The sequence below is a fragment of the Rousettus aegyptiacus genome, unplaced genomic scaffold (assembly GCF_014176215.1).
Source record: "Rousettus aegyptiacus isolate mRouAeg1 unplaced genomic scaffold, mRouAeg1.p scaffold_m13_p_14, whole genome shotgun sequence".
Lineage (NCBI taxonomy): Eukaryota > Metazoa > Chordata > Mammalia > Chiroptera > Pteropodidae > Rousettus > Rousettus aegyptiacus.
In genome coordinates, this window is record NW_023416289.1 from 10,686,854 (window position 1) to 10,698,723 (window position 11,870).

The following is an 11,870-nucleotide window of genomic DNA, read 5'->3' on the forward strand; positions in this document are numbered from 1 at the left end:
TCGTCATCTATTAAAGAAACACTCCCGAGAGGAATCAGCAAGGAAATGGGGGAAGCAGAACAGCGAAAGGGAAGAAACCAAGCAAGGGCAGGATTTCGCAGAGTCCTGCAGGCAGTAACTTTAGTCTGATCCCACAAGAAACTCTAGTGTGTATGTTACAGCTCAGAGTTTGTTCTGATCAGGTGCCCTGAAAGTGGGGCAGGCAGACTCAGGATCAGCCAGTCGATGGCCAAGGGCAGCCCTATGGGTTAGAAGCTCCCGAGGACGTCTAGCTCTCTGCTTTTATGAGTAAAGTGACCCCAATAGCCCAATGGCAGTTCTTCTAAGAGAGTTGCAGGTGCAAAGGCACGCAGAAGCCATGGGCGCACAGAAGTGGAAAGTGATGCGAGCAACAAGGGGCCATCGCTGGTTAGCAGCAGCAGGCGATCTGCTCTCCCGCCCCTGTAGCCAGTGCTCTTTCACCACATCCCACTGACTGCTCTGGGCCTCAAATATAGGAACTACATAACGCACATTCCCAGGGGAGCCGGAGACCTGAAATGGACATCGTAAATTAAGCTTCACTGGACAGGTCAGTTTAAGAGACCTCTGCACTAGGCCAAGGGGGGCCTGAGAATAACCACAAGAATTGGACACTGCAATGTCAGAGTATTCGGAATTCAGAAGGTTTCCCAGAAGTGCTGCTGTCTCGGCTGATTTATTTCTTCATTTCCATTTAGTACCTGGATTTTTTTTTTTTTTTTTTTTACCACTTTACAGTTTAATTAGGTTAACGGCATGGCTCTGTCATTAAAAGCATTTCATTATCTCAAAAAACTCTCCTTCTTCCTCTCTTGCTCCCATCCCTTGTTCCTTACTTTTAGAAAAATAACAGTGGATGTCAAACTGCCCTGAGCACGTAATTACCTTTAAGACAATTACCAGGGACTCTCTTAAGAGAATATGGAGAATATGTGTAGAGTGGCAAAAAAAAAAAAAAAAGAAAAAAAAAAGTGGTGTGTAGATGCTGTTTTCTAACTAGAAAACAAAAATCCTTGACCCAAGAAGGAGCAGCAGCTTGATTCCAGTGCCTTAAGTCCCTTTAGTCATGGCTACCACACTGAGAATAGGATACAGAGGCTCACTGGGGAGTGAGACTCTCAGGATCCCCCCTTCTTGTCACAGGACCTTCTTTGGCATCTATGAGCAGATTAGGTGACAATACAATGCCTGCTCTATGGAAGTGACAAAAGCCCTATATCTTGCCTGAATGCTGAATATATGAGCCTTAAGGCAAGGACCTTGTCACCAGATTGTTCCATGTGAAGTCTGGCACACTGTGGCATCATTAACAAAGCACCATGCTATATGACTTGAGCCTCTCCAAGTTAAAAGTTAAAGGCCCTCTCTCTTTCAGGACAATAAAAAACCACTCCTCTCTCCAGTTTTGGATGTCCTCTGAAGGCTGGCCCAGTTCTGTTATACCACCGGGCCTGCGGAATTAGATCTTTAATGTAGATGATCTCATCTAATTTGGACATTAGCATTGCCTCAGAGTCTCTGAGGCAATTTCTTCATTCATAAAACAAGAGTTTTAGAATAAATACTCTTTCTTTGAGGACTCCCTAAACCAGTTGAATAACAAATATATTTCGCTGAATGTCAAATGAAATTTGCTTTTGAAATCAAAATCTAACCATGCACTCCTAAAGGCCAAACCATACAGGGATTTTTATTCATCAGAACAGGAGTAGAAATGCTGCGAGAGCAATAAAATGATTTTCTTGAATCACTTATTAATTTTTACTATACGAAGTTCTAAAAAGAGGCTGTGCTCACCTCAGAACTCCAGACAGGCCAGTGTTTGAGGTTCCAGTAAACCTAATTTCTTGCTAATATCTTGCACAGAGGTCACTGTGCACTATTTCTAATTGTATGTACTTTATGAAGACTAAATTCCAGGCAGACGCCTTTTGAGTATCAGTATGTAGTAGGAATTGATTTAATCTGACATTTCATCAATCAAAGCTCTGTAACCAGTACTAGGGCATGAGATGAACTGCGAGTCATAATGCTGACCCTCAGGCACCATCTGATCCTGTCCTAGATCTGAAGTCATTAATGATGGCTGAAATCACAGCCTCTGATGCTAGGTGAGTTTTCACTCACATAAGCCATGCATTTAGATACCCAGTTTTGCTTATATGAGGCTGGCACCTGGTCACTCCTCTTGAAGGCATGTGACGTCATTAGCAGTTACCAACCACGGGCAAAATGGTGAGAGCTGATACTGCAGCTGCTATCATACTCATGATAGTTATTGGAAAATAGGTTATGTACCTGGCTTTCTCAGACATATTTCAAAAGATGGGAAAAAACTTTACTCTAGGCTTCAAAGCATTGACAGATAGTCCCGTGCTCTTCTGGAGGGCTGCTGACGTTAAACGGCAGCTTGTGACTCAGTAGCACTCTCCCATCCCAAGAGCATGGCGAAGGTTCAAGATGGCCGCATTCCCAGGCATTTGGTGCTTAAGCAAGAAAGTGTGGGTGGCAGTTTCTAGAGTAATTTTGAGGTCAACCAACCACAATCATAGAGGTCATCATCTTTGGGAAATTATCTTCTTTGTCTAAGGATAAGGACAAATCTTAAACAAGCTATGAAAAGCCACTTTAACCACCACTACCATTCCACATATATAGGTTTATAGCGAGACTTATGTTTTAAAAAGCATGAAGCCTTAAAAATTGACATTGCTTCAGGATTTTTCACACTTTACTTGTGTTATCTACAGTAATTCCAAACACCGTTACTGATATTACTTACTTGATTCTTGAGTTTGTCTTTCCATCTATAGGAACATTGCAGTTTTTGGTTACTCATGATGGGAATTAATAAGCACTTATACAAGGTTTTGCCTGTGAGCAAAAATTTTGGAACCAATTATGTTCATATAATGAAGAATGAGTATATTTTATTGCGTTCTACATTCTTTTAAAATTGCACACTGTATAAAATGATCCATGTGGCATATAGCAGAGGTCAGCCACCTATGGAACATGAATCAGTTTTTATGGTACTTGGGCAGTTGTCACATACTTTATCCATCATATCCTTGGAGAAATTGATTCACTAGAAGGTAAGCTCCATGAGAACAGGGATCTTTGTCTATTTTGTTTGCTGCTTTATCCCCAGCCCCTAGAAAAATGCTTGGCACATTGAAGTGCTCCAAAGATATCAGATGAATGAAGGAATGCCCTTCTAGAAAATCATACCAGATTCTTGTTTCCTGCAGAACTTCCAAAGAATCCTGTATAGCCTCTCTCCAGTAATCCAGCAGAAAAGGGGCAAAAACACCATTTTAGAAGCTGCTCACCTCTTTGTAGGAGGTCTATTGAAAAGCATAGGCCATGTAGGACAACCTTACACTAACCAAAACATCCCCCTTAAATCTCTTCTGGAACAAGACAGGGAATACATAAACACAGTTTGACCAAAATGTTAGACGAATCAGGACACTCCATTTCTATACCATTCCAGATAAAGAGAGAATGTTGGCAACAACAGTTAATATTTATTAAGTGCTTTCTGTGTCTCAAGCTCTAGTGATTTATATGCAGTATTGTACTTAATACTCACAGCAAGCCTTTAAATAGGTACTCATTATTCATGTTTTCAGCGGAAAGGAAGCTCAGGGAGGGCATGTAACATGCTCAATACCACACTGCTATTAGATAACGGACTCAGACCCACTGACTTCAAGTCTGGGTTCTTATGTGCTATGATCTGCTGCCTACCTCTGTCTGTGATATTTTGGGATGCTTACTGCTGGAATTTTGAATCAGGAAACTTGAAAAGAAGTACTTTGTAGCAAAGGTTCAATTCCTTGTATGTAGAGGAATTGGGAGCCTTACCTCATCTTTCATTTCCTTGGTACCTCTCAATTCTCCTTTAAGCTTTAGCATTTTCTGAGCTTTGTTATAAACCTGGAAAAGTATAAAAATTTAAGATGGAAAAAGTATAAATGAGTCCAGCCCTTTAAAGATTTTCCCATCTGGATGTGTGCTCTCAGCAGGGAGTTAAGGAAAATTCCCGAACTGTTAGCAATACCTAATTGCCTATCCATCTGTTTGTGTTCTTAAAAGTGTGTTAAAACCTTCACCAGGAAGACAACCATTGTTTTACATATTTTCCAAAAAAAAAACCTCTGCTAACTAGTTTCTGAATTTATCCTTTTTGGAGAGTAAAAGGTCGGAAATGATCTTATTTTCTAAATTTCTAAGTATTCTATGGCTCAAATAGTTAACATTACGCACTCATTATGAAGCAGAATGGATACGCACAACCCAACCTCATTCTCACAGTAACCCTGGTAGATACTATTACTATCTCTATTTTACAGAGGAAAATACTGAAGCCCAGAGAGGCTAAGTGACATACTTAAGGTCACACAGGCTCTCTTATTGCTCCACGAGGAGCTTCCACTAATGTATAACTATTAATTTGGAAATATTTGATTTTTAAAGCATCAAGTTACCAAAATATTGGTGCTTGTAAAGTTAGGAAACATATAAAGTGCTGAGAATTATCTAGAATAAAACCTCAAAGAAAGCCAAAGATTTTTGCACATGTATGTGTATAGGATGATGCATTTAAGGTCATAATGCACTGAGCTTAATAATCTAATTCATTATGTTTCTAACAAAAAGACTAGATAAAATTTCCATCAGGCACTTACCTGCAGAATAGTTCCAAGAATGAGAAGCTATCAAAATACTCATTCTTTGTAATGAACCACATCCCCCACCCCTAATATAAGCCAAGAGGAAGAAAGAATGCTGGTGAGACATGGAATTTGGAATGTTTAATGAGGTTGTATTCTGATATGCTGCATTGTTTACCCTCTTAAGTCTTTGGGTACAGAGATGCATCATGGGAATGGTGATGTAGCTCAGGCTTACCCAACAGGGAGAGGCTAGGTGATGCTGTAGTAACGCACAACCTCCATATCTCAGTGGCTTAAAACCAGGAAGGTTTATTTTCATTCATGCTACATGTCCTTTATGAGTTGTCTGGGGCTCTGCTCTTCATTGTCCTTAGCTGGTAGAACCTTTATCATCTAGTATGTTGCCTGTTGTGATGACAGCAGAAAGGGAACTTGGTGACCCACATACAGGTTCTTAAAGTGGAAGTGACACTTCACTTCTGCTTACATTTCATTGGCCAAAACAAGTCACATGGCCATGCCTAACTTCTTCCTTTATATCCCAAAGGAAATATTGGTGAATGCCACGAATGACTTCCAGGCTAGGTGTGTTAGCCAGTTGGGCTGCTATAACAAAATATCACAGACTAGGTAGCTTATAAATAACAGAAATTTCTTTCTCATAGTTTTGGAGGCTGAGAAGTCCCAGATTAAGACACTGGCAGATTAGGCATGTGGTGATGATCCGCTTCCGAGATGGCTGTTCTTTTTGCTGTAACTTCGCATGGTGATAGGGGCAAGGGAGCTCTGTGAGGTCTCTTTCATAAGGGCACTATTCTCATTCATGAGGGGTCCACCCTCATGACCTAATCACCTCTCAAAGGCCCACCTCCTAATACCATCACTTTGGGGGTTAAGATTTCAACACACAAATTTTTTTGTGGGGCGACACAAACTTTTTTACTCTACAGCATAAGGCAAATGAGAAGATTAAAAATAGCGTGGCATAAAAGAACACAGAACAGGGTTCTAGGCCACCAAGTTTCTAAACTTGGTTCAGCTCATAATTCAAAAAGTAGCTTTGAAAAGGCATTGATCTCTCTGAGCCTTCGTCTCTGCCTTTGTAAACTTGGGCACTATACTAAATGACTGTTCAGTCTCTCCTAGGTCTAAGGTTTATTGATTCAATGTTCTACCTCGACAGACATCTTTCTTTAGTAGGGACCATGAACTCAGCCCAAATATCATGCAAAAGTTGGAATGGAACAAATATATTCTTGAGAATAATATTATTCTATGGGCAGGCCTATTGGAGTCAGGAGATTCTGAGATCAAATGAAATCTTGTCCTAAAGACAGAAAATGTCCAGACTGTGATTGTTTCATCTACTATGGAGTTACACAGCTATAGCTACAAGGGCCAAGAGCATTTGGAAGGAAAAGAGGAAGGCACAGGCTCTCATATTTGCATGAAAATTTATTGGACTTCACTAAGTAAAATAAGTCAGAGGAAAAAGAGCATTGAATTGTGTTCTATGATAGAGACATGGGAATCTTGTGAGTCATTAACAACAGCAGTGGGCAATTTGGAAGTGTTTGTGATGAAAAAATGGAAGGGTTATATGATAAATTTTTGAAGCATTTGACAGTAATGTTTGCTAGATGGATAAGGAAGAGTGCTTTGAGGGAGCCTCAAATGCTTTGTAAAATGATCATGTGAACTGTCACCGCACTCTCCGAGGAGTGTGGCTGGACAAATATTTTGTAGAGGAGAGAACTCATTACAGAGGGAGGGGCTCCTTACCTGACCAGTGAATATAGATCTCTGGGCCCATGACTGGAATGTCTTCTCTCTTCTCAAACCCTTACTCTGTGTCTTCTGTGCTGCTGTGTCTTGCATCTTTGTTGAGATCTTCACTTCCTCATGCCTCGTCTTCTCTGTCAGCATCTCTGATTCTGGTACATCTGCCCAGGGAACTACTTTCTTGTATTCGAAAGTCCTGCCATCTGCTTTTCCAGCAGGCCTTCTCTAGATGACAGCTATGCCCCTCCCCCCCAAAAGCACAAGACAATTGAAGTGAAAACAAAATCTTGGTCAGAACACCAAGTGATGTTTTGTGCCTCCCAAGCTGGCCTCAGTTCGCACTCAGAGCACCTTACAAATTCCTAAGAAACACTAACATGCACCTTGCATGGTGACTAGTGTAGCAGGTATGAACTCAGGTGTGCAGAAAAAAGTATTTTTCTATTACCCAACCTCTTTATTGAGCCCCATTTCTACCAAATGGCAGAAAATGGAATCTTCATTATTTCTGAGAAAGCACCATTATTTTTAGGTTAAAAATGAATCAGTTTATAATTCCCTTCACCTTCTTAAGTTTTTTCCAGAGAGTGCCTAAGTTCTAGGGTCCTAGGTTGGGTCCTGGTATCAGGGGTAGCTTCTGGTCCATGGTCACAGTATCTCTGCCAGCTGAAGTGTGCTGAGATGTCTGCATTCTGGGCAACAGGCTGTAAATCCTGCATCGTCCTCATACTGGGAGCTTTGGGTCTGCTCCCTCTGTAATCCTCCAAGGATGCTCCTAACGCAGAGAGACACATGCACATGTGAGATTGGTCTCAGACCCTTTCTTTCTAGACATTCCCTACCATCATCTTATGTTTTGCCTGGAAATTTGTTGAGAAGGGGCTAGGAACCTAAGATCTTGCTCCCCATTCCTGTTTGCCCCTAAATTACTAAACCTATCTCTCTGGGGTTCTATTGTGTTCCTCACTTTTTGTCCATCTCTTTACTCTCAGTGTCTAATTCTCTCATTTTTACTCAAATTTCCCTCTGCTTCCTCTTTCTAAACTCAGTGAGTCTTTGTTTAGTTTTGGGGAGAGGAAGAAAAAGGATACAAATGAACAAGTTCAATGAAACACAGGTTGAACAGGCAGGATGGGAAACGCATGTTAGTACTTCATGCACCATCGACCCACATTAGGTTCCGCAAAGGCCATAAGCACAGCTTGCTGATGCTGACTCTCTCCCCAAGGAACTGGAAACTGCCTGGGCATTCTGATGGACTACTGGTCTTTTCCTTTTCCTTTATGACCTGGATGGAAGAATATCAAGGATCTATTTTTCTTATCTAAAACACTTTTCTAGGTTTTCATAGAAAGAGATGCTATTCAATTTAAAGTTACATCTCTCCTTGGGGTTAATCAAAACTAACAAACAGGCTTACCTACACTCAATCATAAGTCTTTCTTTTATTCCTACTGGGTTTTAGATTTTTCCCCAGTGTTTTATCTTGTACCAATGGAAAAAGTGTGGTAAATCCTAGGGCTTTTAATTATTGAAATGATTGTTCAATGTTTCCTCTATTTTAAAAATTATGTGAAAACCATGAATGAAAAGGAATGTTCCTTGCTTGATAAATTAGTTCTACCCAAAATGCATGGATGGTGCCATAGTGTACAGAGGCCTGATAGGAAGAGAGTCTGTCCCTTTTAATCCAAACCCAGTTCTACAAGAGAAAAATCTCTGATCATATAGGCCATATCTATTGGGGGAAGATGATGTTGAAGATGGTGTTTCCAGGCTCTGGAGATTCTGCACCATAATTTAGAGAACTGGAACCTGACACCAAGGTCACTCACTGGGTCATAGTGCAACCCCAGGGCTGAGGCTCTTCTGAAGAGCAAGTAGGGCCAGTTAGGTCTTTGCAGAAGGAGCTTTAGAATGGTAGAAGAAATGAGGGTCCAGGAGGAACAAGAGAAGGAGTCCCAGGATTTATCAGACTCACTGCAACAGGGGAAATTCTCTCTCCAAATGACTATCTCATTTGGTACTTTTCAGTTGTCTCTTTCAATCTCCATACTCTTTATCTTCCTTAGCAACAGAATACTAATTTTATTATGGTGTTCATGTACTCATTTAAAAGACTACTGATCCCAGACTCTCTTGGAGCTAGGTGTGGTTACATGTCTAAGTTTTGGCCAATCAGATGTAAGAGGAAATACTGTGAGAAATTCCAGGAAATCTTCTTAAACAGCTCTTTGTTACTTCCTCCTTCCTGGTTGATTTAATGGCTGGTGCTCCAGAAACCATTTGGAACACGAGGAGAGGCTCATAGAGACAGAGGAGCTTAGGTCCCTGATGGTATGAAACCACCCTGCCAGCCCTGGACAGAGAGAGCGATTTCTATCTTAAGTCACTGTTATTCTGGATTTTTTTTTTTTTTTGGCTTTTATGAAGCTGAATCTAATGCAAATGAACTAAGTACCCTTATTTATGTTACTCTCAGAGAGACCGCTCTACAACTTACTTCCTATTTCTAGCACCTCTGCCAGCTGCTTCTTCTATACATTCTGGAACCCCCGTTTCACTGTGGACAAACTCTTTGACCCCACAGACGTTCCTCTCAAACTTGATTTTCCTCGACTCGACTGGATTTTCTCTGGTTACATCAGCTCTTTGCTTTCGCTCTCTCTCTTTCTCCACTCGATGCATGGAGTTGGAGGATCCAGGCCAGGGAAGACAGCAACACACTCGGTCCTCCGACTGCCTGTGGGAGCATTCCTGTGCCATTTAGTAAACTCCCTCTTTTGAAGTATACCCTCCATCTCATCTTGGTTGATACAATCAACTGACATGGCGAAATCTCTCCCACCTGACTGCTCAATGTCTTTTTTTTTCTAATGATATGTCTTCTTTCTACCTGCTCAAAAATCACAGACCTTCAAGACTCACCTCAATTGCCATTTCTGTCATCTTCTCTCCAGTTTTAATTTCCAGAGTTATGAAATGATATAATTAATTTCCAGAAAACTTGTATGGCAGTTGCTATAAGTCAGGCACTGTACTAAACATAAAATATCCTAGTTAATCCACACAGCAGCCTTGACAGGTAGCTAACCCCTCACACTCCTACAGCATTTTACTTATGTGTCTTTTAACATAACACAATCTGCCATTATTGTTATTTATGATTCTCTTTGTCTCCCTACAAAGGAAACAGTGGTCTACTCTGGTGAAAAAACAGGAACATACAAACCTTTCTGAAATAATTTTAAATTTCCAGAAAAGTTGCAAAAAAGAGTACACCCTTTGTCCAGTTTCCCCATTGTTAGTATCTTACATAATGTCAGTGTCTTATTACTGATGATACTAACCTTGGTCACTTGATTATGCTGGTGTCTGCTGAGTTTGTCTACTATACAGCTACTATTTTTTCCATTATAAGTAACAAAAAAAAAATTGATAGAATCTGCTCCTTGAGTGGCCCCTGGCTGTCTTCTTCCTGGTACTATGCAATAATACTCTTGTTCTGAGAAAGGATTTTCTAAATTCCTTTCCCTTGTCTCCCAGTGTTAGCCCTCTCTATCTTCTCCTAGGTTTAAAAGGGTCCGTTGAAAGAATCAAGGCTGTTTGGAAATGATATGACCAACTGGCATTTGCCTCAGTGCCTGCTCTCCAGCAGGAGAGGAGTTAAATACTTTGGGAAAACTTCAGCATTGAACTGCCAAGTCTCTTAGGTTCAGCTCAGCAATCAAACCGTATAACCTAATAGAGCCCCTGGTGCTACGGGAAACACAAGACACTGATTTATATTTTAATATCAGTAATTTCCACAAGAGCAACATTTCTGAGTGTCATTTTACAATTTCTGTCAAATGCCAGCTCAGTTTTTCTTAATTCTGTTTATTGTGTCTGAATTTGCGACCTCATCCGCAATGCAGATTCTTGCTCCCAGGAGAAAGGAACATTTCCATCTTTCTCTGGAATGGGAGGGATGGGGATGGGGCAGAAATGGGTCTGTAAAATAATTGGAAATATAAACGAAGTACTGTTTATTAAGAATGGTTGTGAAGTACTTTTAGTTAACAATGCGGGGGAGGGGCGCGTACTGAATAGAGTTTCCAAAAATAGAAGACAGAAAAGGGGTGTTTGGGATCCAAACTAGAATGCTTCCTTCTAGAATGGAGAACTGCTTTACAGTTCTGCAAAACATAGCACATGGCAAAATCGAGAGGAGGGAACCCGTATGGGGACTATTTGGCCACAGTTACTGTAAGATCATTGCTCTGGCCACTAGCATTACAGTAGGTTGTAAAGTGCTTTGGGATCCTTAAGGATCAAAGGTACATGGCTACATGAATGCCAGATGTTGCCATTAGGGAGGGGCCTTGTTCTCTCCTGTACTCTTTGAACATCTAATAAAAGTAAGAACAAAGCTGGCAGTTGGCACCAAACCACTTCTACCTGGCGTGCTTAGGGGGGGGAGTGCTTCCTGAGGCTGTTGGCTGCAGAAGCGTGCCTTTGCACACCCATTGTCATCCACTAGTTTCCCGAGGGCCTGCAGCTACAGTTTCTGCAGGTGTCCTTTCCAGACAGTCATAAGCAACTTCCTGTAATAGCTCAACATAATGCTCTTCTTCAAGGCCTGGAATTTAGCTTTGGCTAAAGAGGATCTCTCCTTTGGTTGGTACAGAGAGCCAGCCAAGAGTCAGAAGTGGGGCCCCTGTAGCCCCGTGAAGCTTCTTGCGAGACCACTCAGGGTCTGTTCCAAACGGGAGTGTTATTAATCTCAATAATCCTTCTTTTCTCCAAAGCCACAGCTCCAGTAGGTCATAGTGAGTCCAGAGCCATTTGCTCTGACTCCAGTTGGCGTGAAGACCTCATGCTTTTCATCAGCATCTTTTAGTTTCATGCACTCTAAATCCAACATCATGTCTCATTGCCAAACCTCTGGCAGAAGCCGTGTTGAGTTTCTCAGTGGAGCTATCGACCACATTGACTGAAGCCGCGGCAACGTGTTTCTCCCCATCCAAAAGGGTAAAAATAACAGGAACAAGTTGTCGGAAATGAAATTTCAATTCATCCACGCCCTTTCTACACTTCTGCTGCGACTCCCAAGCAGGGATCAATAGTGTTTAGACAGCCAAGGAGATTTTTTCCCCTCTTAAAGCACCAAATCAATAGTAAAAAAAAAAAAAAAAATCCTCCAGCCCTCTGTATGTGTTGTAGTAAATGTGAACAAATCAGAGGCCTTCGGCTAAACGGATTGACTGAAGGCAGCAGCAGTCCAGTGCTTTGTAACTAAGAGCCCATCAACTGCGCAAGTGGCATCGAGGGAGGAAAGCCCAGGCCCGGGTGAACCCCAGTGCTCCCACAGTTCTGATAACAAGGAGCCTTCAGAGGGAATCT

At 41.4% G+C, this 11,870-nt stretch overlaps 1 protein-coding gene across 3 annotated transcripts in view; it reads right to left on the reverse strand.

The window, feature by feature from the left end:
• PMFBP1 (polyamine modulated factor 1 binding protein 1) overlaps positions 1-7,249 on the reverse strand; it is a 43,247-nt gene extending 35,998 nt beyond the window's left edge. For 2 of the 3 annotated variants that reach the window (XM_036231419.1, XM_036231420.1), the window contains exons 1-2: positions 6,486-7,249; positions 3,892-3,963 (exon numbers count right to left, since the gene is read on the reverse strand). In XM_036231419.1, the coding sequence (XP_036087312.1) occupies positions 3,892-3,963; positions 6,486-6,629 (216 nt within the window). In that variant the 5' untranslated portion in view covers positions 6,630-7,249. Of the gene's footprint in view, positions 1-3,891; positions 3,964-4,938; positions 5,109-6,485 lie in introns of all 3 variants that reach the window. The other variant, XM_036231421.1, reaches the window with a different exon arrangement.
• Between the last annotated feature and the right edge of the window lie 4,621 nt (positions 7,250-11,870).